This window comes from Nycticebus coucang, chromosome 3 (genome assembly GCF_027406575.1).
Source record: "Nycticebus coucang isolate mNycCou1 chromosome 3, mNycCou1.pri, whole genome shotgun sequence".
In the NCBI taxonomy this organism is placed as follows: Eukaryota; Metazoa; Chordata; class Mammalia; order Primates; family Lorisidae; genus Nycticebus; species Nycticebus coucang.
In genome coordinates this window covers 12,670,585-12,694,840 of record NC_069782.1, presented here as the reverse complement: position 1 = coordinate 12,694,840, position 24,256 = coordinate 12,670,585, and the positions used below count along the sequence as shown (strand labels likewise).

Genomic DNA, 24,256 nt, shown 5'->3' with positions numbered 1-24,256 from the left:
TCGCGGGTGAACCGGTCTCGCCACCACCTAGACGGCAGCCCCGCAGCCGTCTGGTCGGAGGGCTGGCCCGCTACCGCTACTGGTCAGGGCCCGGCCTCCCGTTGCAAAACGGGGCACTTGGACCCTATTATTTGTGAACTCCTAGTTGGCTCTCCCCAAGTGGCTTTGAAAGGGGTCAATTTACCGTGAGACTTCTTTTTTTACCGTGAAACTTTTTAAAAGCTTAAATCCCAAAAGACACCACCCTCATTCGCCCGCCCGCCCCTCCGCCATCTTCCCGCCCACCCAGCGGACCTCGGCTGCTTCCTTCCAGGTCAGAATTTTCGCGCCAAACTGTTCGCACACAAAATGGAGCCCGGAAGGAGGCGAGGCCTGGCGTCCCTGCGCCTCGTAGCCAATCCACTTGCACAGCCGGCCTAGGAGGCGGGGCTTGCAACCTCAGAGCGGTCCAATCACTGGCCGCGGGGCCCCGGTCAACCAATGGTGGCGCAGCGGCCGTGGCGTCCGAACCCCGCCTCTAGCTTTTCCCGCGAAAGTTGGCGGCGGAGCGTGGGCTTCCTGTCATCCCTGGAGTTCGTAAAGGTAGAGGTGAGGTCAGTGGGATTGTGAAGTGGGAGCCAAGGAGAGGCCTCACGGGGGTCTCGGAGGGTGTCCGCGTTTCGGGGCGCAGGAGGCGTGCGTCAGGCCTTCTGGTGGGGAACTGCAGTTAGGGTGCAGGAGGGCATCCGGGGTCACCCCGCGCCCCTCCTTTGGGGCCGAGAATCCTGGAGTCGGAGGGGAGGGTCCGGGCGCCGCCCTCAGCCTGCTCCAGCTCTTTGTTCCCATGCCAGGTGCGGTCATGTCGGGCTTTGACGACCCTGGCATTTTCTACAGCGACAGCTTCGGGGGCGACGCCGGGGCCGATGAGGGGCAGGCCCGCAAATCGCAGCTGCAGAAGCGCTTCAAGGAGTTCCTGCGGCAGTACCGGGTGGGCACCAACCGCACGGGCTTTACCTTCAAGTACAGGTGCGGCCCGGGGAGAGAGGCACTTGCGAACCTGCTACTGCTTGTGGCGCTGGGGTCGGGGACAAAGATTGATTTTGGCGTCCACCAGGGGTCCACCCAGGGTCTTTGGAAGCTGTAGACAGCCTGCCCAGATGGGCCCAGACTGGGCAAGGCGCCTGTCCAGAGTCACAGGACTCACGCCGGCCCCCTCACCTCAATGGTGTAAAATTTTGTATTATTTTGTACCTGAGATTAGCTTTTGAGGAAGTCATCTGTTGACTGGGCCACCAGCAATCCAGCTAGTGCCCTCTGGGCCATGTCCCTGTTCATCTGCTTCTTTTTTTCTTTCTTTTTGAGATGGAGTCTTACTATGTCACCCTCAGTAGAGTGCTGTGGCATCACAGTTCACAGCAACCTCAAACTCTTGGGCCTAAGCGATTCTCTTGCCTCAGCCTCCCAAGTAGCTGAGACTACAGGTGCCCACCACAAAGCTTGGCTTTTTATTGTTGTTGTTGCAATTGTCATTGTTCAGCTGGCTGGGGCCAGGTTTGAACCGCCAGCCTGGGTGTGTGTGGCCAGTGCCCTATCCACTGAACTATGGGTGCCGCCTTAATCTGCCTTTTTTTTTTTTTTTGAGACAGAGCCTCAAGCTGTCACCCTGAGTAAAGTGCTGCTATGGTATCACAGCTCACAGCAACCTCCAACTCTTGGGCTTAAGTGATTCTCTTCCCTCAGCCTCCCAAGTAGCCGGGACCACAGGTGCCTGCCACAACGCCTGGTGACTGTAGTTGTCATTGTTGTTTGGCAGGCCTGGGCTGGATTCGAACCCGCCAGCTCTGGTGTATGTGGCTGGCGCCTTAGCCATTTGAGCTATAGGCGCTGAGTCCTTCATCTGCTTCTTAATGTCCTCCCTGGTAATGTCTGTTACCTTGTGAACTCCAGGTCCCTATCAGTGTAAAGGTGAAAGTGGTAGTTATGATTTACTAAACTCATTTATTTATTCATTTCCATTGTGCACCCTCATTGATTGAGGGTCCCAGGCACTGTTCTGGTCGCTAGGCCATAGCACTTAAGCTGGATAGGGCTCTTGTGACATTGTGTCAAATTCTTTAGGTCCAGCCTTCATCCTTGAGACCTTAAAATGCAGAGAACTAATCCCAGCACTTTGGAAGGCCAAGGTAGGAGCATCTCTTGAGGCCAAGAGTTTGAGACCAGCATAGGCAACATAGTGAGGCCTCTACTTCTTAATAAGAAATGTAGATAACATGAGTTGCTAGGCTGAGGAGTGGGCCTGACCACTTTATTAGCTGGAGTGACTTCTAAGCATTGTCTCTTTTGGCCTCAGTTTCTTTCTTTCTTTTTCTTTTTTTTAATTTGAGACGGAGTCTCAAGTTGTCACTCTGGGTAGAGTGCTGTGGCGTCATAGCTCAGAGCAGCCTCTAACTCTTGAACTCAATTGATCCTTTTGCCTCAGTTTTTTTAATTTTTTTAGAGGTGGAGTCTTGCTTTTTGCTCAGGCTGGTCTCGAACCCATGAGCTCAAGCAATCCACCCGCCTAGGCCTCCCAGAGTGCTAGGATTACAGGCGTGAGCCACCGTGCTTGGCCTGGGCCTCAGTTTCTTTATCAGTAAAATGGGTAGAGTTTTTCCTGCCTCCCATTTATTCATGCAACAGCTGCCACCTTTGTGCCAAACATTTGATACAAAGGTGAAAAGACACTTTTTTAGGAAGCGTGTAAGTCACAGGCATGAGTTGTGGAGACCAACAATAAATTCTACGCTGATAATTGCCTCAGTCAGTGAATATAAAGGAGTTAGGGAAGGTTTCCAAAGGGCTGAAGTCTGAGGTGACCCTTGGGCTGAGAGAAGAGTTTCAGGTGTGGAAAACATTCTGAGGGAGGGGAGCAATTGGAAGTGTGGAGTGTCCTCTGATAGCAAGGGCCTTCCGTGGCTAGACTGGCCATTTTATTGGTTCCTGGATGTAAGGTAGCAGGGGACAGGGCCTGTGACACTGTGCAGCTAGGAGCAGTGGCACTGGTCCGTGGTCCCCAAATGGTTCTTGAGATGGTCATTCCATGGGATGCTCTGTGCAAAGGATCTGATGGGAGGTGGATAAGACAGGACAGATGTAGTCTCTGCTACCTTGGAGCTTCCAGGTTTGAGATTTGTATCTTGTTAGACTCCAAGAGTGAATTAAGGCTCTGAAGAGTCCTGGTTTGCTATTTTGTGTACACGGACCTTAGTATTGAAACACCCTTCAAGCGGATTGCTTCCCTGGAGCCATCTTTGGAGGATGTCTTTCTTGGTAATGTGTAGCCTCTGCAGGGTTAAATGACGGAAGGACCTAGAATGAGATGTGTGTTTGAGAAGAGGAATGATGAAGCCATGGTGGCTGTGGTATGGCCAGGTTTAGAGGTGTAAGTGCACCCCAGCCAGTGTTAATTTACTCTTCTTTGCACCCATCTCCTCCCCCACCTGCCCACTCCAGGGATGAACTCAAGCGGCATTACAACCTGGGGGAGTACTGGATTGAGGTGGAGATGGAGGATCTAGCCAGCTTTGATGAAGACCTGGCTGACTACTTGTACAAGCAGCCAGCTGAACACCTGCAGCTGGTGAGTGGGACCCAATCCTTGAGTCCCCTGGGGCTGTTGTGACCCAGTCACTAATAGCCTGTACCCTTCCTTCTCTCTAGCTAGAGGAAGCTGCCAAGGAGGTGGCCGATGAGGTGACCCAGCCCCGGCCTGCTGGTGAGGAGGTGCTCCAGGATATCCAGGTCATGCTCAAGTCTGATGCCAGCCCTTCCAGCATTCGTAGCCTGAAGGTGAGTCCACGGACAGGCCAATTGAAGGGTGGCCTCTGAGGATCCAGAGAGGCCAGCTGGGTATATGGTGCAGAGGGCTTTGGATGTAGGAAGGGTTAGAGGCCAGCTCTCTAACCCTGAGTAAGGCTCTTGACCTCTCTGAGCCTTTTTCCTGCTCTGCAGAGTTAACTCACTGGATAGATGTTTATTGAGCTCCTCCATGGGCAAGCCCTTGAGTTGTGTCCTGGAGAAACAACGGCAACTACACGATGAGTTCCTGGCCTTGTAGAGTTTATATTAGCAAGGAGATTGAGTAAACCAATATAGACATCACCCATGATTATTTTAGGTGGTCATAAATGGAATGACAGCAATCAAGAGGGTGATTGGAAAGTCTGGGGGCCCCTCTAGACAAGATGGAGAAGGCTTCTTAGAAGAGGTGACAGCTGAGTGGAGGTCGGGCAGCACACAACAGGAGAGAGCATTCCAGGGGGTGGGCTGGCTTAGGGTATAGCGAGCACAAAGTCTGAGAGGTGAGGAGGGTGTGATGCATCAAGGCCACGTTGAATGACCATCACCGTGGCTAAAAGGAACCAGGAGGCAGAAGTTGGCAGAGTGTCTATCATCTGTTCAGTTACTTGTTTTGTTCAACGAGTACTGAGTGGCTGCTGTGTACCTGGTGACTCACAATGGTGAATAAAACAGGCATAACTTTGCTCTCTTGGAGCTTATAGTGGGAGAAACAGACAAGGAACATTTAGATGATTTCAGGTACTGGGATCAGAGGCATGAAGAAAATGGGGCAACATGATGTGGCCACGGAGGTTGATGGTGATCTGAGAAGGCCTTGAGGAAGAGATTTGGAGCCAGATCTGAGTGGTTCGTAGCCACGTGGCAGCTCAGCCAAGGGAGATTTCTAGGCTCAAGGAGCAACTGGTGCAAAGGCCCTACAGTGGGGAGTGGAAAGCAGCTGGTGTGGTCAGGGCTCAGTGAGCGCAAGGGTCAGCAAGGAGGAAGGAGGTGCAGAGGTCAGATCACCATGAGGCCTTTCTAGCTGCAGAAGGAGCTTGGGTTTTGTTTGAAGCACAAGTGGAAGCCAGTGGAGGTGTGAGTAGGAGAATGGTCTGATTCCATTTTTAAAAGGTTTTTCTGATCTGTTTGGCTGCCGTGTGGAAGAAGATTTATTAAAACAGGCAGGAGGGGAAGCCAGGAGATTAGTGAGGAGGAAGTGAGGGTGACGATGTCGATTGCTCTGTCTCTCAGGGTTATTAGAATCCAATGAACTAAGACATGTGGTTAACTTGGTAAATTCTATGGTGATGCCCAAATCTGGCCCATGCACCTAATGCCACCTTCTCCATCGCGCACTGCACCCGAAGGCTGTGCTCTGTTCTTTGCTAGAACCTCTGCATCTCTGTTGTGGTCCCTGTGACACTGTCCGCAGTTAGCATAGCATGATGGCAGGTCTGTTTCAGAAATAGGGCTGTGGGCACTCCAGACTGTGCAGTGTATTGGTGTCATGAGGGGCTCTGTGAACACGTGTGAAACCAAACAGCTTCACCAGATTTTCCTGTCTGTGGAAGTGGCCTTGGACTTGTTTTGTGAAGGCAGCTGTTCATCGAGGCAGGGAGGGACAGATTTCCTCTCCTAGGGTTCATTGGAAAACGCAATATACAGATATACTCTGGCTCCCTTTAACCCACAAGTCTCCCAATGGCCCTGTTACAGTCGGACATGATGTCACACCTGGTGAAGATCCCTGGTATCATCATTGCGGCCTCTGCAGTCCGAGCCAAGGCCACCCGCATCTCCATCCAGTGCCGCAGCTGCCGTAACACCCTCGCCAACATTGCCATGCGCCCGGGCCTGGAGGGCTACGCCCTGCCCAGGAAGTGCAACACGTGAGTGTGTGGCTAAGAGGGACCGGGGAGGTGACCTGAGTGGGGGTCAGGAAGGATGAGAGAAGAGCAGCAGGCACCATCTACAGCTGCTTTTCAGAGACCCACTGGGGTGGGTTGGGGTAGGGGTGTGCCCTCGGGTTTGACCGGGATCTGATTTCCTGGGGCTCCTGGATACTGTAAATGGGGGATGGTGTTTCTGCATTGATGGATTCTGTCCCCACCAGGATGCCTAGACAGCCTATGTGGGGAGCCTATCATTGGGAGGGAAAAGTAGTTCAGGGAATGAAACTGGAATCTTTGAAAGCAAATTGTGGCTGCCTGGGCCAAATCCTGCCCGTCAGCTGTAGCGCCCAGGAACACAGCACTGCTCACTCACTTACGTGTTGCCTGTAACTGCATTTGGCCTTGCTCACAGAACCTAGAATGCTTACTGTCTGGCTCTATGGAAAAGGTTTGCAGACCTGATCCAAAGGAACTCTTCTCTCTTGGTGGCTGTTCTTTCCTGGCCCCCTTGTCAATGCCTCCTCCCGTGGGCATCTCCCTTGTTCCTTACTGTTGTCATCTCTCACAGGCGTGGTGTGGCACCTCCCCAATCCTCTGCATCCACCTTTGTCCCCCTCAGTCGGCTCTCCACCCAGCAGCCAGGTGACTCTTGACATTGCAAGTGATTCAGTCATTTCTCTCTCACCTAGTCAGCAGTTAAGTCCTGCATATCCCTGCATGGTCTACTCCTGGCTCCCTCTAGCCTACCCTCCTCTTCTATCCCCTCCCCAGCACACTGCTTGCTTCCTGCTGCTGGAGTACACTGAGCACAATCCCATTCTCAGGGCCTATGACCTTGCCTGGAGCATCTTCTCTCAGGCTGCCTCAGTCTGCGTCCTCACTTGTCCTTCAGGTCCCCGCCAGCCATGCTCACCAGGGCACCTCCCCAGACCCTGCGTCTTACATTTGGCACACACGTACCTGGTCTCTCTTACCTGTCTACTTTCACTGTTTTTCACGTACCATTGCTGTAGTATGTAGTATGTGGTTGCTTGTATTTTTTTTCCTTTCTCCTGCAGCAGTGGCTGGCACATGGAGTGCTTTGCTGTGCTATTTGCTTGTAGATATTGCTGTGATATTTGTTGAATGGCTAGTGGCTGAGACCCTCAGAATGGTCTAGGGGTGCATAGAATCTCATAGGAAAAGATCTAGGGTTTGAGCAAGGGCTCAATATGGTAGTTGATCTAGCCTCTCATCACCCATGGGGACGTTGAGACCCTGCAGTAGGACCATGAGTGTGACTGTCTGCCACCTCTCAGCAAGTTAATGCAGGAGCTGGACCCCACGCGCATCTCCTGACTCCCACTCCAGTGCTCAGTCCACTGCAGAGCTGCCCTCCTTCTAGGGTCTTTTCCCACCTGATCTTGGAGACCCTATAAATTTCTGCAGTTTATCTGGTTGCTGACTGTTGGGGTAAATGAGCCCCTAGCCTTTGGGTTGTGAGGGTGGTTTGGGTGACTCTTTCCCTCCCCCCTGTACAGGGATCAGGCTGGGCGCCCCAAGTGCCCACTGGACCCGTATTTTATCATGCCAGACAAGTGCAAGTGTGTGGACTTCCAAACCCTGAAGCTGCAGGAGCTGCCTGATGCAGTGCCCCATGGTGAGATGCCCAGACACATGCAGCTGTACTGCGACAGGTGAGGTGGTGGGGCCGGGAGGTGGGCATCTGGAAGGGCAGGTGTCCTGGCTGTGTCCTAACCCAGGTGCTGGGCTGCATCACCTGGACCATGGAGGGTGGGACGGAGAAGGTAAGAGAGCTGGTTGCAGAGAACTTACCCTGTGCCTAGTGCTTCCATAGTTTCGTCTCACCTCTTCTCTTCCCATACTCTGCAGGGGCACATCAGCTCCCTTTTTGTAGATAAGGAAATGCACCTTGCAGGGGTTAAATGACTTTGGGAGTGAGGGAGCCAGGCTTCTAGTCGATATCTATATCTAGTCAAAGCCTGTGTTTTCCTAGGAGCATCTCTCCAGCCCTCGTGGACTGAGAGGCCCAGGGCAGTGCAGCCAGATAAGCACCAGCAGGTGCGCCAGCCTCTTCCCAGCCTGACATTCCCACCCCCCAGCCTCAGCCCCAGCCCCAGCCCAGGCTTGCTGTTAAGGTTCTGCTGAGCGATTGAAAAGGGGGAGAGAGTTCTGGGCCCCTTATAGTAACCTGAGTGGCAGTCTTGGAGATCTTTGAGAAGGGTTCTTAACCTGGGCTTGTTGCACACCCTGAGATTGTGCAGATGTCCTGTGTGTGAGTTTTTCTGAGATGTAGACCTGTAGATCTCATAGCTTCATCGGGGGCTATAGAAAATGTAGGGGTCAGAACTTGCTCTCTTGGATCAGTTACACGAGCCTGCTGAGCCTCAGTTTATATCTTAGTAAAATGGGGAGATGGACAGTCCTTAATCTCTCATAGGACTGCTTAAAAGTGCATGTCTGGGGCAGCGCCTGTGGCTCAGTGAGTAGGACGCTGGCCCCATATACTGAGGCTGGCAGGTTCAAAGCTGGCCCCAGCCAAAGTGCAACAAAAAGAAAATAGCCAGGCATTGTGGCTGGTGCCTGTAGTCCAGATACTCAGGAGGCTGAGGCAAGAGAATCACCTAAGCCCAAGAGCTGGAGGTTGCTATGAGCTGTGATGCCATGGCACCCGACCGAGGACAACAAAGTGAGACTCTGTCTTTAAAAAAAAAAAATGCATGTCTGTTTAGCAACATTCAGCGTCTGTTATTTCCCAAGCTGTGTGTGATCCTGAAAGCTTAAGAGGTGGCTAAAGGAAGAAAAGAGCTGGAGGCTCACAGAATATTGACAGTGACACTGATGGTCCTTTCTGGAGAAGTGACTCTTGATGGTGTATAAAGCACTTCTGGGTCTGCTACCTCACTTGGTTCTGCAACAGTCGCTTTATTCTCCCTCCAAGGCTCAGAGAGGTGTAGTGACTTGGAGGTCCTAAGTGTCCCCTCCATACCTCATTGGCTGAAGAACTTAGAGACATCTCTGTTTCCACAGCTTATTTTAAAAGAAGAAATGAAAATCTAGAGGCAAAATGACTTGGGCGAGCTCATGGAGGGAGGGAGAGTCAAAAATGGGCAGTGGCCCTGCAGGGAGGCTGGAGAGCAGGAGGAGGAAGTCCTTCCTGATGTGGCTAAAGGGTGCCACATGCTGGCACCGAGCCTTCCCCTCAGCCCCCTTAACAGATGGGCTCTTTTGAGTTCATCGAGAGTGACAGGCCACCACCTGCCTTCCTGTTAGTTTGCCACCATCCTTTGAGCACTTGAGCCATCCAGGCATGGGGTGGCTAATGCTCGGGGAGAGGGACTGGTTCTTTATGTGCTCAGCGGTGCCTATGGACCTCTGAGCTGGGAAAATGATTGGAGCAGTGCCATGGGGTGGATGGGAATAGGAACTTGTAATCCTGATTCAAGCCTAACCTTCCTTTCTCCTTCCTCCCTGCCCTCAGGTACCTGTGTGACAAGGTTGTCCCTGGAAACAGGGTCACCATCATGGGCATCTACTCCATCAAGAAGTTCGGCCTGACCTCCAACAGGGGCCGAGACAGGGTGGGTGTGGGCATCCGGAGCTCCTATGTCCGTGTCTTGGGCATCCAGGTGGACACAGATGGCTCTGGTGAGTTGGCTTTTCGGTCCTGGCTTATCCTTACCAAAAGGCTGTGCTTGCACACCTCTGCTAATGGGAAGCTCATTACTTCATGAGGAAGCTCAGAAAGGACATCCTGGGTTTGCATTGCTCATGCCATTGGAGTGTTCATTAGACTGTTTTTATTTTCAGCAAAAATTTGTTGCCTAACAACTTCTACCTGTCAGTCTTAGGTGTGGGCCTTAGCCAGAGGCCATTTGCCTACAGGCAGGATCAAGTCAGAAGGATTCAGGTCAAGTTAATGAGGAATTACTGAATGCCATGTCCCCACATTGCTGTGACAAAAGATAGAAATGTAGGCTTGGTGCCCGTAGCACAGTGGTTATGGCGCCAGCCACATACACTGAGGGTGATGGGTTCAACTGGCCTGGGCCAGCTAAATAATGATGACAACTGCAACAAAAAATAGCTGGGTGTTGTGGCGGGCACCTGTAGTTCCAGCTACTTGGGAGACTGAGGCAAGAGAATCACTTGAGCCCCGAGAGTTTGAGGTTGCTGTGAGCTATGAGGCCATGGCACTCTACCGAGGGCGACAAAGTGAAACTCTCAAAAAAAAAAAAAGAATAAGATTGGTGTCTCTTCCAAAGAAGTAGAAAAAATTAGCCGAATATGGTGATGGGCACCTGTAGTCTCAGCTACTCAGGAGGCTTAGGCAGGAGGATTTCTGTCTGTCTGTTTTTTTTTTTTTTTTGAGACACAGTCTCAAGCTGTGGCCTTTGGTAGAGCGCTGTGGTGTCACAGCTCACAGCAATCTCAAACTCTTGGGCTTGTGTGATTCTCTTGCCTCAGCCTTCCAAGTAGCTGAGACTTTAGGCGCCTGCGACAACACCTGGCTAGTTTTAGAGACGAGATCTCACTGTGGCTCAGGCTGGTCTTGAACCTGTGATTTCAGGCAATTCACTCGCCTTGGCTTCCCAGGGTGCTAGGATTACAGGCATGAGCCACCAGGTCCGGCAAGTTTGCACATTTCCATCTCTAGCTGGCCTTCTACTCAGATTCCAGACTTACATAATATATTCAACTGTCAACGTGTGTGCTTAGACTGAATAGTATCTGAGACTTAATGTGGCCAAAGTCGAGCTCCTTTCGTTCCCCACCCTCTCAAACCAGCTGCTCTCTGAGTCTATGCCCACCCTTGCAGTAAAACCCCAAGCCATTTTTGGTGCCTCTTTCTCTCATCTTCCACATCTAATCAGTCACCAGGCTTGGCTAGCTCCACCGGTGTCCAGGGCCTGGCCACTTCTCGTCACCCCATCCAGGTCTGAGCCCACTGTCTCCCCCTGCGTTGATGTTGGTCCTCCTCACTAGTTTTCCTGTCAGTACCATGCCCCTATCTTCTCTCTGTGCTGTCATGACCAAAGACACCATGTCACTTTTCGGCTATGGTGGCTCTCCACCCCTCTCAACGAAAGAGGAGACTTTCCAGTGGTCCCCAAGGGCCTGTGACATGATCTGGCCCTCTAATTCCTCAGACATTCCCTCCCTCTTACTCACTGGACCCTGGAACACACCAAGTCCACTTTTTCTTTTTTTTTTTTAGAGACAGAGTCTCACTTTATCACCCTCGGTAGAGTGCCGTGGCGTCACAGCTCACAGCAGCCTCCAACTCCTGGGTTTAGGCAATTCTCTTGCCTCAGCCTCCCGAGTAGCTGGGACTACAGGCACCTGCCACAACGCCTGGCTATTTTTTTGCTGCAGTTTGGCTGGGGCTGGGTTTGAACCCACCACCCTCGGTATATGGGGCTGGCACCCTACTCACTGAGCCACAGGCGCTGCCCACCAAGTCCACCCTTGAGGGCTGAGGGCTGCAGGGTAGAGCCGGGGTCTCTGTCTTTACTCACACTGCTGTCTCCAGAGGTCTCTGAGCTGGGTGGGGCCGGGCCAGGCCAGGCAGTAGTCTGTAGGAGCCGCCCCTTCACGTGATGAACCCACAGACCGCCCTGTCCTCCCCATTCAGGCCGCAGCTTTGCTGGGACTGTGAGCCCACAGGAGGAGGAGGAGTTCCGTCGCCTAGCCTCCCTCCCCAATGTCTACGAGGTCATCTCCAAGAGCATTGCCCCCTCCATCTTTGGGGGCATGGACATGAAGAAGGCCATCGCCTGCTTGCTCTTTGGGGGCTCCCGAAAGAGGTGCGATCTGGTTCCCTTGGGTCAGGGGAGGGGATAGTGATGGGGCCCATTGTAGGACAGCTGCCAGATGATCAGGACTGAGCCTGCCTCCCATCCCCAGGCAACTTTGCCAGCTTCCTGGCTATCTGGTGGCTGATCTGTGCACCTGTCTTGCTGGGGACCTGGCAGGTGCATTTGGAATTGTCTGGGCACCAGGGATTAAAAATCTGTGCTCTGCTACTTACTTACTGTGTGACCTTGGGTGAGAGACACCACCTCTCTGAATCTAAGTTTCCACGTGAACGAAATGGCTGAAAATCCTGATACACTCAAAGGATATTGTGTGTCCTTTGGAAACTATTAAATAATTGGATAAGAGTGATAATATTACTGACAGCTCCCATTTACTATGCTTTTACTGTATGCCAGGCATTATTCTTTTTTTTTTTTCTTTTTGTCAGGCAGTTCTGAGTCTTTATGTGTCTGAAGCCCATTCAGTCCTCACAGTAGCCCTGTGAGAAAGCAGCTATTGTGCCCATTTTATAGATGAGGAAATTGAGGCACAGAAAGCTAAAAGAGAAGGATTTGAACCCTCGTGGTACCTGTCTTGCTGCCCTATGCAGAGCCCACAGGCAGTTTCCCTCCCTTCCCAGCTGGGAGGAATGTCTGTCAGATCTTATTGGGTGGGTCCGAGCATAGCCAGAAGTGCCATTTTCTGGGAGCAAGCTCTGTCTTCTGTTAAGGGAGGCCTTCCACAGGTAGGGAGCTGCAGAGCTGGGTGAGGACGTGGAGCTACCTTCCGCCTGCTCAGAGGCTCATGGTAGATTGGGGGCATGATTGTCAGCCTCATTTTCGGGCCAGCCTGAGTCCCAATCCTCATCCACTAACCTGTCCTTCCCCAGGCTCCCTGATGGGCTTACTCGTCGAGGGGACATCAACCTGCTGATGCTGGGGGACCCTGGGACGGCCAAGTCCCAGCTTCTAAAGTTTGTGGAAAAGTGTTCTCCCATTGGGGTGAGTGGTTCTGGGGCAGCCTCTCCTCCTTGGAGGCTGCAGGGCAGGGCTGCTGGGCTCCCAAGATAACCATGGTAGGCTGGCTCACCCAGAATCTTCTTCATTCTTGGCTGTGGTTGGGGTGGCGGAGGTGAGGGGATGAGGGGAACAAGCAGGCGTGTATAAGTTTGGGGTGTGGGAAGGAGCACTGGACTGAGAATTAGGATGAGGTTTGGGTTTCTCTCTGGCCTGCAATTGAATGTAGACTTTAAGCAAGTCACTTATTCTCCCTGAGTGTCAGTCTGTCCATTTGTTTTTTTGTTTGTTTGTTTGTTTTTGAGACAGAGTTTCACTTTGTCACCCTCAACTGATTGCTATGATGTCATAGCTCACAGCAACCTCAAATTCTTGGGCTCAAGCGATTCTTTTGCCTCAGCCTCCCGAGTAGCTGGGACTACCGGCGCCCACCACAATGCCCAGCTAATTTTGGAGGCAGGGTCTCATTCTTGCTCTGGCTGTCTCAAACCTGTGAGCTCAGGGCAGTCCACAGGCCTCAGCCTCCCAGAGTGCTAGGATTACAGGCGTGAGCCACCAAGCTAGGCCCTGTCTATTCATTTGTTAAGTAAGGACATTGATGACATTAACAGATAAATGAGGGACCAGGCACTGCTTGAAGTGCTTTGCATGTACATAGGGCCTCTGTAGTTGACCACCTCCTCAACCTGACCTAATTTTCATTGACTGGACATGCACCACATGTAGGTATTGGTACAGTAGACCTAGTTCCTTATGTTGACCACCTCCGTATGTTTCCAGTTCATCAGTCCTTTGGGTGGCCAATGTACAGAGGGTTTACTATAGTTACTTCTTTAATCCTCACCTCAACTCTGTGTGGTAGGTACTATTACCCCCATTTTATGGATGAGGAAACTAAGGTACAGAATGTTGAAGTTCCTTGCCTGAGGTCCCACTGCCCATAAGCACTAGAGCAGGATTTGAACCCAATTGCCTGATGAGCTGGGTCCTCTGCTGCTTTGTTGAGTAGGTCCAGAGGGATTAGAGCAGGACTCGGTGTTCGGTGGGGTGGGGCTATCCAGAGGGAGGTGGTGGTCTTTGGGTGGATGGGAAGTGTGCCAGGTTTTCTACACCAGCTCTCTCCTGTAGGAATGTCATATGAAATGCAAATGTGAGTCACATATGTCATTTTAAATTTGCTAGTGACCACATAAGAAATAGAAAGAAACAGGTGAAATTTATTTTCATAATATATTCCTTTTAACTCGCTGTATCTAAAATATTATCATTTCAACATGCACTTTAATATAGATAGTTATTAATGAGATACTGCACATTCTTTTTTTTTTTTTTTTTGAGACAGTCTTATTTTGTCACCCTCAGTAGAGTGCCTTGGTGTCACTACTCACAGCAACCTCAAACTCTTGGGCTTAAGGCGATTCTCTTGCTTCAGCCTCCTGAGTAGCTAGAACTACAGGTGCCTGCCACAACGCCGGGCTGTTTTTAGAGATGAGGTCTCGCTCTGGTGCAGGCTGGTCTCAAACTTGTGAGCTCAGGCAATCCATCTACTTCGACCTCCCAGAATGCTAGGATTACAGGGCGAGCCACCTCACCTGGCCCTGATACTATACATTCTTGTTAGCACTAAGTCTTTGAAATTCATGATTTTGTACCTAAAGACATCTCCTTTGGGACTTGCCCCATTTCAGGGCTCACTGGCAGCATGTGGCACATAGATCTATATAAAGATGACAAGGGCCTCAAGGTGGGGACCCCCTATCTCAGCCTTGAGGCCAGTTCCTCTGCTTTGAGCCTGTTTGCTCATCTGTGAGCTGGGCCCCTCCGGGCTATATCTCAGGACTGTGGTGAGGCTCATGGATGTGATGCCCTCCTGGGGAGATCATTGGGTTTCACTGAGGCCCAGGGTGGCCTCCCCTTCCAGAGGGGGGAGCATTGAGTTGGAACCTTGGGTTCTGTTCTGTGTCCTGTAGCCAGTTGGGATGTTTAACTTGGGGCAAATCACAATCCTCTGGGTCCTCTTGACTTACTGGGGTCAAAGCATGGAACTTTTTTTGGTCCTTGACACCTCCCCCTGCCTACCAGGTGTACACGTCTGGGAAAGGCAGCAGTGCGGCTGGGCTGACAGCCTCAGTGATGAGGGACCCCTCCTCCCGGAACTTCATCATGGAGGGTGGAGCCATGGTCCTGGCTGATGGTGGGGTCGTCTGTATTGATGAGTTTGACAAGGTGAGTCTGGCAAGGTGGGTGGTAGCTGTAGCTGTGGGGCTGAAATGTGTGATCTGTGCTCAGCTAGCAAAGACCAACTTAGATTCGGGAGACTTGTGTTCAGTCCTTGGGCCTGTCACTGTGGAATAACTGTGGGAAGTTGCTTAACCTTTCCAGGCCTCAGAGTTTATATCTGGAGAGTGGGGATAGGAGAGCCAGGCTCACACAATTGTCACCATGCTTAGAAGTGACCCAGTTCTTGGGCGGCGCCTGTGGCTCAAGGAGTAGGGCGCTGGTCCCATATGCCGGAGGTGGCGGGTTCAAACCTAGCCCCGGCCAAAAACCACAAAAAAAGAAAAAAAAAAAGTAGTGACCCAGTTCTTGGCATGGAGTTGGAATTCAGAAATGGTAGCTGCCTCTAGCTTTCCTGTCACTGCTATTCCCTGCCCTCCTTGCCTGGATGGGTCTGATGGACATTTCTCTGCTTAGATGAGAGAAGATGACCGCGTGGCAATCCATGAAGCCATGGAGCAGCAGACCATCTCCATTGCCAAGGTGAGCAGCCTCCCTGGAGAGCCTGGCCTGGCCCCACCCTCCTCAGGCTGCTCTGGTTGGCTGGGACTGAGTTTGCCCAGGCCTGCAGTCGCGTGTGCATGTGAGTGCCTGAGAGGCGTGCTGCAGGGCTGTTTGCCATCTTGTCCCCCTACTCTGTCCCCTTAGGCTGGGATCACCACTACCCTGAACTCCCGGTGCTCTGTTCTGGCTGCCGCCAACTCAGTGTTTGGCCGCTGGGATGAGACGAAGGGAGAGGACAACATCGACTTCATGCCCACCATCTTGTCCCGCTTCGACATGATCTTCATTGTCAAGGATGAGCACAATGAGGAGAGGGATGTGGTGCGTGCCTCCAAGGGTTGGTGGCCTTGGAGCCTGGCTTCAGAAGCTCTGGTGGGCAAAGGGACCTTGGCCAGTGGAGTCCCAAATAAGATTGGCCAGAATGAGACGGTGCTGCTTGCAGTGAGTCCCAGTATGAGATAGTGCTGGTTGTAGACTGCAGAGCGCTGAAGCAGAGGCCTGGGGTCCTGTGGCCTGGCTCTGCCTGTGCTCTGAGTGATGTGCTCTGTGATTTGGGCTCAATCACTCTCTCCCTGGGCCTTAGTCCTTTTTTTTTTTGGTTACAGTTTGGCCGGGTTTGAACCCACCACTCTTGGTATATGGGGCTGGCACCCTACTTGCTGAACCACAGGCACCTCCCCCTTAGTCCTTTATATACAAAATAGAGGAGGTGACATTGGGCTATGAGTAATTGAACCCCAGTTCTAGAAGAAAAGAACTTAATGGTTGGGCGGCGCCTGTGGCTCAAGGAGTAGGGTGCCGGTCCCATATGTTGGAGGTGGCGGGTTCAGACCCAGCCCTGGCCAAAAAAAAAAAAAAAAAGAAAGAAAAGAACTTAATGGCTTATAGAGTTGACAAGTCCACAGGCTGAAGGCCCAGATGAAACTGACTTCTCAGACAGCTCTGAATCTGCCTCTCTACTTTGCTTCCCTTGGTGGAGGTTTTGTTTTTGGCCAGCTGCTCCCCTTGTGGTAGGAAAATCTTAATAGCTTTTAGGGAAAGAAGAGGCCTCTTTTCCGATAGGTATAACAAAAGTCACACAGTGGACTACCATTGGTTTGAATAGATCAAATGCTAGTCCTTGAAGCAGACTCGCCCCAGTGAGTGGGTATCCAGGCTAAACCCGCATTCAAGCCACGTGGATGGGCCAGGGGAACAAGAAGCATGAAGGAAAATGTGCACACACTTCTCAGAAGGCAGGGCTGGTGCTGAGCAAACAGGATGAGACTGCCTGACATCTGAACGCCTTTCCCAGCTCTGTGTTACCAGGGCCCCATCAGCAATTCTGCCTGCTTTACTTCTGTGTTTGGACTCATGCTCAGGAGGGCCCGTGGGCTGACCTGGTGTCCTCTGCCTCCTAGATGCTGGCCAAACATGTCATCACTCTGCATGTGAGTGCACTGACACAGACACAGGCCGTAGAGGGCGAGATTGACCTGGCCAAGCTGAAGAAGTTCATTGCCTACTGTCGAGCGTGAGTCCTGGGCACAGGCCCATGGGGGTAAGGTTGCCCTGCTTCTCTGTGGGAGAGAGCCCGGAGTCCTGGTGTTGGTGCTCCTTACAGGATGCCCCACATGCTACTCTGTCTAGCTCTGCTCCTTTTTGACCTTGCACGGGTCAGGTGTGGCTCTTGGCTTCAATTTCCCCACACTGAGGGGGTGGGATTTAGATGCAGGGAGGCAGTGCAGTGTGGATACTGTGGTCACCGGTTCTGGATATTACCTACCTCTACTGTCGTGACCTTGGGCAAGTCAATTGACCTTTCTGAGTCTCAGTTGCCTTAGGTTGGTGTTTCCTAAGGTTTTTATAGGGACTGTATAAGATGGTAAGTAAGTGCTTAGCATAGCCCTGCCCCAAGTTAAAACTCTATAAGTGGCAGCTACAACTTTAATTATATTCTCGTAGATTTTCAATGATATCATCATGCACATAGTACTTATTTGTGCCAGGCATTCTGAGTATTTTATATAGGAATGAGCTTTAACCTTCCCCCAAGCCCTACAAAATTAGGTGTACTGCTGTTCCATTTTATAGATGAAGCTCAGGCAAAGGAAGTTGAAGTAACTTGTTTCAGATCTCATGGAGGAGGTGAATCCCCGTAACTGCCTCAGAGGCTGTGCTCTTATACACGATGCTCAGGTCTTGACATACACCTCCTTGATTATCTTTTTGTTTGCTTTTGAGGCAGAGTCTTGCTCTGTCACCCAGGTGAGAGTACAGTGGTGAGATCAGAGCTTACTGCAACCTTAAACAATCCTCCCACCTCTGCCTCTAAGTAGGTGGGACTACAGTCTGCACCACCACACCTGGCTAATTTATCTATTTCTTTTCTTTTTTCATCTTTTCTCCTTCAGACTAAGTTTTTTGTTTTTGTTTTTTTGAAACAGTCTCATTTGGTCACCCTCAGTAGAGTGCCATGGCATCATGGCTTACAGCAACCTCACACTCTTGGGCTCAAGTGATCCTCTTGCCTCAGCCTCCCGAGTAGCTGGGACTACAGGCGCCCACCACAATGCCTGGCTAGTTTTTTTTTTTTTGTGGTTTTTGGCCGGAGCTGGGTTTGAACTCACCACCTCCGGCATATGGGACTGGCGCCCTACTCCTTGAGCCACAGGCGCCGCCTAGTTTTTCTATTTTTAGTAGAGATGGGGTCTCACTCTTGCTCAGGCTGGTCTCAAACTCTGAGCTCAAGCGATCCACCCACTCTGGCCTCCCAGAGTGCTAGGACTATAGGTGTTAGCCACTGTTCCCGACCCTAGTCTTCCTTTATAGCAAGGTCGTAGGTAACCTGGTGGAGCTGCCTCCCTCTCTTTGGGCCTCAGTCTCTCCATCATTAGGATGGGTGATCTAACGCTGCTCCTAATTAGTGGTTGTCAGTCGGTCTGGGGTGGAGACCTCCCTGCACCCACCCTCCCAGGAGTCTGATGTGGTTGGTGACCCCTAAATTGCAGCCACTGCTTTGCCTCTTGTGGGTATCATCCTCATATGTGTTGGGGTAGAGCTGCCTATTTCTCCCCTGTGTTGATCTCTGCGGTCCCCACCCACAGCCAGCCCAGGTTTCACCTGCATCCTGTCCAGGTGTTGTTCTTGGCCCACGGGAACAGGCAGCTGTGGTTTGGTGGGAATGTGCATGTCCATAAGCCAGCAGAGTGTCCGGGGGCAGGGTGGGTACCCCATTCCATTCTGGCCTCTCACCAACTGCTCCCTACTGTCCTGCAGGAAATGTGGCCCTCGGCTGTCAGCAGAGGCTGCAGAGAAGCTGAAGAACCGCTATATTATCATGCGGAGTGGGGCCCGTCAGCACGAGAGGGACAGCGACCGCCGCTCCAGCATCCCCATCACCGTGCGGTGAGCAGGCGGGCAGGGCTGGGCCAGGGCAGATGGCCCTCGCTTTACAAAGCACGGTGTAACCGGACAGCGCCCATGGCTAACCACTTGGCCCAGGCCCCTGGTAGGGCTGGGCAGAAGTCCTTCTGGAGCGTAAGCTCTGGTTTCCCGGATTATCTGTATTCCTTGGTTGATCTGAGGGTAGGGGAACCTGGAATCCTTTCATGTGAATTTGGTCTGACTTTTCCTTTTCTGCCTGAGGGGAAGGAAGGACTCAGGTGTCAGAGTTAAGAGACCTGAGTCCAGCCTCTTGCTGCTGTGTGACCACAGAAATTGCTATCCTTTTTTGGGCCTTTATTTTCTCAGCTCTGAACTCTGCTCATTCTTGTGAGTTTATAGAGGCAGTAAAGTGGGTAAGAGTTGGCATTTACCTGTTTTTGTTTTTGTTTTTGTTTTTTTTTTTGTGATTTTTGGCTGGGGCTGGGTTTGAACCCGCCACCTCTGGCATATGGGACCGGCGCCCTACTCCTTGAGCCATAGGCGCCACCCTATCTACCTGGTTTGAATCCTGCCTCCAGCGCTGATTAGAGGCGGATTTGGTGGGGCGGCGCCTGTGGCTCAGTGAGTAGGGCGCTGGCCCCATATGCCGAGAGTGGCCGGTTCAAACCCAGCCCCTGCCAAACTGCAACAACAAAAAAAAAGAGGTGGATTTGGCTGCATGTAATGGCAAATGCAGATAAATAGCTTAAGGAAGTTAGAAGTTTAATTCTCTTATGTAAGACTGTGGAGGTAGGTGGTGCAGGACTGGTGTGCCGGTGACGCAGAGTCGCCAGCAGCCATCGCCTGGGCTCCCTCAGGTTCATGTAGTGGCTTGCTATGTGTTGGAATAAACATTGGGGTTCTGTGACCAAGACAAAAAGGAGATGGATGATGGGGACAGCTGGTACTCTCCACCATAGCTTTACTGTCCGGGCAAGTACCTCTCTGGTGCCAGGTGGCCAGGGAGGGAAGAGAGAGCTAAGGCTGACCTGAGCACCCTGTTCCCCAGGCAGCTGGAGGCCATCGTGCGCATCGCTGAGTCCCTCAGCAAGATGAAGCTGCAGGCCTTTGCCACAGAGGCAGACGTGGAGGAGGCTCTGAGGCTCTTCCAAGTGTCCACGTTGGATGCCGCCTTGTCTGGCACCCTGTCAGGTGAGCAGAGTGTGGGGATGTGGTCTTAGTTGGTCTGTTGCAGGGCCCAGGCCCACTCGTCTGGCTCAGCTGCTCTGAGCTTCCTTGTGGCTTTAACTTCTCCCCATTTCTCTTTCTGCCTGTTTCCCTCCAAGATGAGAAGCAGCTTCTCTCCAGATCCTTGAGCAGTCTTCTCTCTTGACCCAGGTCATTAACAACGATCATAACCTTATCACTGGCGAAGAACAGCAGTGGGCGCTCTTGCTTCTTGCGTTCATAACCATTTTCAGCACCTCCAGAGTTGTTTCCCTCAGTGTTTCTTATAGCTGCCCCCCGGAGCCAGGTGGGCATTCAGTCTTTCCCATCTGAGATGAGAAAGCTGATGCTCAGAGAGGCCTTTCTGTGGCCTGGGGTCACCTGTCGCCTGGCTGGGACGCAAGACTCCCTTCCCACGGCCTGACCTGTGGTTTCCCTACTACACGCAGTCCTCTCTGCTTGGTCATCCTTCCAACAGGCTGTTATGAACACTGCTGTGCCCAGCTCCCCTGGGATAGACCATTCCTCCCCCGGCAAAGACTTCATTAGTGCTTGCCCTTTGCCAGGCGCTGCTCTGGCTGCTGGGAGTAGGAGAGCAGACAGAGCACAGAGCTCTGCCCTCCTGGGCCCTCCTCCTCATTCTGGAGGGGCAGAGACTAGTGGTGAAGGTGTTGTGGGGAAGGTGAAGGTAGGGCTGGGAGTGTTGGGGAAGGAGGGGTGCTGTTTCCCCCTGGGGTGTTGGGCATGGTCTCTGAGTACTGACATGGAACAGGGACCTGCATGAAAGGAAATATGGCTCCCTGGGGGAAGAAAGAGCTCCTCAGGGAGAGGGTCGCTTACCCCAAGGAGGAAGCAGGCTTAACAAGTTCGAGAGGGGCTGGGGCAGGGCCTGCTTCCCCAACTGCTTTGGCAAAGACTCAGTCCCTGACCTGGAGGTGCTTCCTATCACTTGAGATGCTTGCTAGTGGAGGGCTCTCTGGGTTCTCATGTGAAAAGGGCAAGGATGATTTGGGGTAGTGATGATTTGAGTTGGGCCTTGTAGGGTGTGTAGGAGTTTGCCTTACAGACTCCCTCCCCTCAGTGGCTTCCGACCACAGGGCTGTGTCTCCTTGGCTGACACACCAAGACCTCTGCAGGGCGTGGTCAGCAGGGAGACCACTCTGCAGTAGTAAAGGGAGGACACAAGCCTCCTGGGTCACTGCTGGGTCCCCTCCAGCTCTCCATTTTGAATCTACTTCTCCAGCAAAACTTGTGCTGTGGCCTACAGGGGCCCACGGGATCCAGCCCCTAGTTACCACTTTGGCCATCTCCCTGGCCCCTGGACTGCTCTGTGAGTGAGTCAGGTGTGATCCCGCCTCTGTGCCTGTGTCTGCGGAATGCATTTTCCCCACACGTGTGCCCTGTCCCGTCTCAGTCAGGTCCTTGCAGCCCCTGGCACACTTAGTGCCCTTGTCTAATTCTTGTGAGCTTGGCTCAGGTTGCTCTTCCACGGGTTAGAGGCCTCCAACTCTCCAAGAACGCCCACTATGGGCAGACCAGGGTCCCAGCACCTCAGTCCTGGCCACTGCCCTTGTCTTGCCCACAGGGGTGGAGGGCTTCACCAGCCAGGAGGACCAGGAGATGCTCAGCCGCATCGAGAAGCAGCTGAAGCGCCGCTTTGCCATTGGCTCGCAGGTGTCTGAGCACAGCATTGTCCAGGACTTCACCAAGCAGGTGAGTCTGTCTTGGCGCTGTCCCTACGGCTGTTCCCATCCATCCACACTGGTGTCGTTTTAGTCAGCAGACAGGCCCTTGGAGGGAGGTGAAGGTGAGGGGGGGGACAGTTGTCCCTTGTCTGATAGCTGTCCCAGCCATTATTTCTTTCTTTTTTTTTTTTTTTTTTTGGTTTTTGGCCGGGGCTGGGTTTGAACCCACCACCTCCGGCATATGGGACTGGCGCCCTACTCCTTGAGCCACAGGCGCCGCCCCATTATTTCTTTCTTAGGGGCTGCTTCAGTCAGGGGCAGTGGTATTTTTTCTGTCCCCTGGAGGGAAGGGAGAGGAGAGGCGGCTGGATACCATACCCACGTTTCCCCACCTTTCCCCCATGTATCCCTTCTCCCCACTGCCTGGCCTTTGGTGTGATGGGTGAGCAGAGCCAGGAGGCTTCCAGCTTAGCCTTGCAGCTCGTTGGTGAGGGTGCTGTTGACTCCCTGGCACAACTGGAGCCTTCCAGATGCCATGGCGAACCAGTCACCTTTAGAGTCCCAGTTTGTGGTCTCTGCACCCTTTCCTGTATCTTTTCGTTTTGATTCTTAAGAGTTTTATGGAGTGAGTGGTCTCATGCCTGTTTGGTAGGTGAGCACACTGAGGCTTGGGGAGGGTTAGGGGTGTCGTGAGCTTCCATTCTAGAGTCGGAAGGATTAAGTCCCAGCTCTATCACTTAATTGCTATGTGACATTGAGCAAGTGACCTAGCCTCTCTGTGCCTCAGTTTCTTCCCTATAAAATGGAAGATAGGTCTACTACCAGGCACACAGGGTTGTTGGGGGATAGAATGAATGAATGTATTGGAGAGCCGGCCTCACTGTTGAGGGAGACTGTGTGTAAAGTTCTGACAGGGGATGTTTGGGGTCCCCTGGAGAGGCAAGCTCCTTGACGCAGCTGTGTGCCCCACAGAAATACCCAGAGCATGCTGTGCACAAGGTGCTGCAGCTCCTGTTGCGGCGGGGCGAGATCCAGCACCGCATGCAGCGCAAGGTCCTCTACCGCATCCGGTGAGCCTGTGCTCCCTCCGCCCTGCCCCGCCTCTCCGTGGCCCACCCGTGCCGTCGTTCATCAGAAGCAGAGCTGTCACCTCTGCCTCCCCACTGCTATCCTGCAGCTTCCCAGGCGCCCTCCTTTCTCCTGGAGGAAGAAACCATTGTGTCCAGCCTGACTGCCTCTGGGCTGTGGCCTCTGATACTGTTCTGGGAAATGTAATTTTGGAGTCTATTGAAACAATAAAGCTGTTGTGTGTTTTGGTGTCTGTGTGCATTTGGTGGCCTGTCACCCCCCCACCCCCCTTTCTGTCGTCACACTGGGAGAAGAACAGTTTCTACAGCCAGACAGACCTAGGTTTTTCTTTTCCTTTTCTTTGAAACAAAGTCTTGCTTTGTCATTCAGGCTGAAGTATAATGGTGTGATTACAGCTCACTGTAGCCTCCTGGGTTCAAGCGATCCTCCTGCCTCAGCCTCCTGAGTAGGCAGGACTACAGGTGCCCATCACCACACCTGGTTAATTTATTTTTTTAATTTTTTTGAGGCAGTCTCACTTTGACATCGCTGGTAGAGTGCTGTGGCATCCTAGCTCACAGCAACCTTAGACTCTTGGGCTCAAGCAATTCTGCCTCAGCCTCCCAAGTAGCTGGGACTATAGGTACCTGCCACAACATTGGGCTATTTTTAGAGATGAGGTCTCGCTCTAGCTCGGTTTGGTCTGGAACTCCTGAGCTTAGGCGATCCGCCTACCTTGGCCTCCCAGAGTAGGATTACAGGCATGAAACACCGCCCCTGGCCTTGATGCATTATTGAATTAACTTTTTTTTTTAGAGTCTCATTGTGTCACCCTTGGTAGAGTGCCGTGGCATCACAGCTCACAGCAACATCCAGCTCTTGGGCTTAGGCGATTTTCTTGCCACAGCCTCCTGAGTAGCTGGGACTACAGGAGCCCGCCACAATGTCTAGCTATTGTTTGTTGCAGTTTGGTCGGGGCTGGGTTCGAACTTACCACCCTTGGTTTATGGGGCCGGCACCCTACTCACTGAGCTATAGGCACTGCCCAGAATTATTTTTTGAGCCACCACACCTGACCAGACCTGAGTTTTTGACCTGGGACTACCATGTAGGCTCTTGGGAAAGTCTCATGACTTTTGTGCTCCAAATTTCTTCATCTGTTCAATGGGGCCAAAAAAGCCAGTCCCTCACTGATGAGAGTTCAGTGATGTCAGTGTGTGGAAAATTGCTTTGGTAGGCATATTAAAATTGCTTTGGTAGGCATATTACAGTTGACCTGCCTTGGCTGTTCCCCACCAGCTTAGGGGATGAGTGCCATGGATTCACTGAGGCAGATGCCTGGATTCACTGCCACAGGAGTCTCCCTCCCCTGCCTGGGCACTGCGCTAGAGGTGCTCACTGATCCTAGACACTGAGGCAGACCCTAGAATCATCCTGTGCATAGTTCAGGAAATAGGCACAGAAAGGCTCAGTGATTCCTGCCTAAACTTCCCAAGTAGCTGGGACTACAGGCACCTGCCACAATGCCCACCTATTTTTAGAGACAAAGTCTCAATTTTTGCTCAGGCTGGTCTTGAGCTCCTGAGCTCAAGTGATTCACTCGCCTCAGCCTCCCAGAGTACTAGGATTACAGGCATGAGCCACT

The 24,256-nt window shown here is 52.2% G+C and overlaps 1 protein-coding gene across 3 annotated transcripts; it reads left to right on the top strand.

The window, feature by feature from the left end:
* The first annotated feature begins 450 nt into the window (after positions 1-450).
* On the top strand, positions 451-22,860 carry MCM5 (minichromosome maintenance complex component 5). 3 transcript variants are annotated; one of them, XM_053585922.1, is made up of 17 exons: positions 451-588; positions 831-1,005; positions 3,472-3,598; positions 3,679-3,807; positions 5,515-5,687; positions 7,211-7,366; positions 9,172-9,338; positions 11,326-11,497; positions 12,379-12,490; positions 14,588-14,731; positions 15,200-15,265; positions 15,431-15,607; positions 16,687-16,799; positions 18,545-18,673; positions 19,701-19,843; positions 21,444-21,571; positions 22,516-22,860. In XM_053585922.1, the coding sequence occupies exons 2-17, from the start codon at positions 839-841 to the stop codon at positions 22,615-22,617; spliced, it is 2,205 nt and encodes a 734-aa protein (XP_053441897.1). In that variant the 5' UTR covers positions 451-588; positions 831-838; the 3' UTR covers positions 22,618-22,860. The 3 variants fall into 3 exon arrangements, with proteins under 3 accessions (XP_053441897.1, XP_053441896.1, XP_053441898.1); XM_053585921.1 differs by having other exon boundaries at positions 538-582; XM_053585923.1 differs by having other exon boundaries at positions 550-593.
* Positions 22,861-24,256: the final 1,396 nt, after the last annotated feature.

Bases quoted from the DNA above. Each gene is read 5' to 3' on its own strand.
- MCM5 (XM_053585922.1), top strand. From the start codon at position 839: ATGTCGGGCTTTGACGACCCTGGCATTTTCTACAGCGACAGCTTCGGG. The intron at 1,006-3,471 runs GTGCGGCCCGGG...TGCCCACTCCAG, and splicing joins GGCTTTACCTTCAAGTACAG to GGATGAACTCAAGCGGCATT. The intron at 9,339-11,325 runs GTGAGTTGGCTT...CTCCCCATTCAG, and splicing joins GGTGGACACAGATGGCTCTG to GCCGCAGCTTTGCTGGGACT.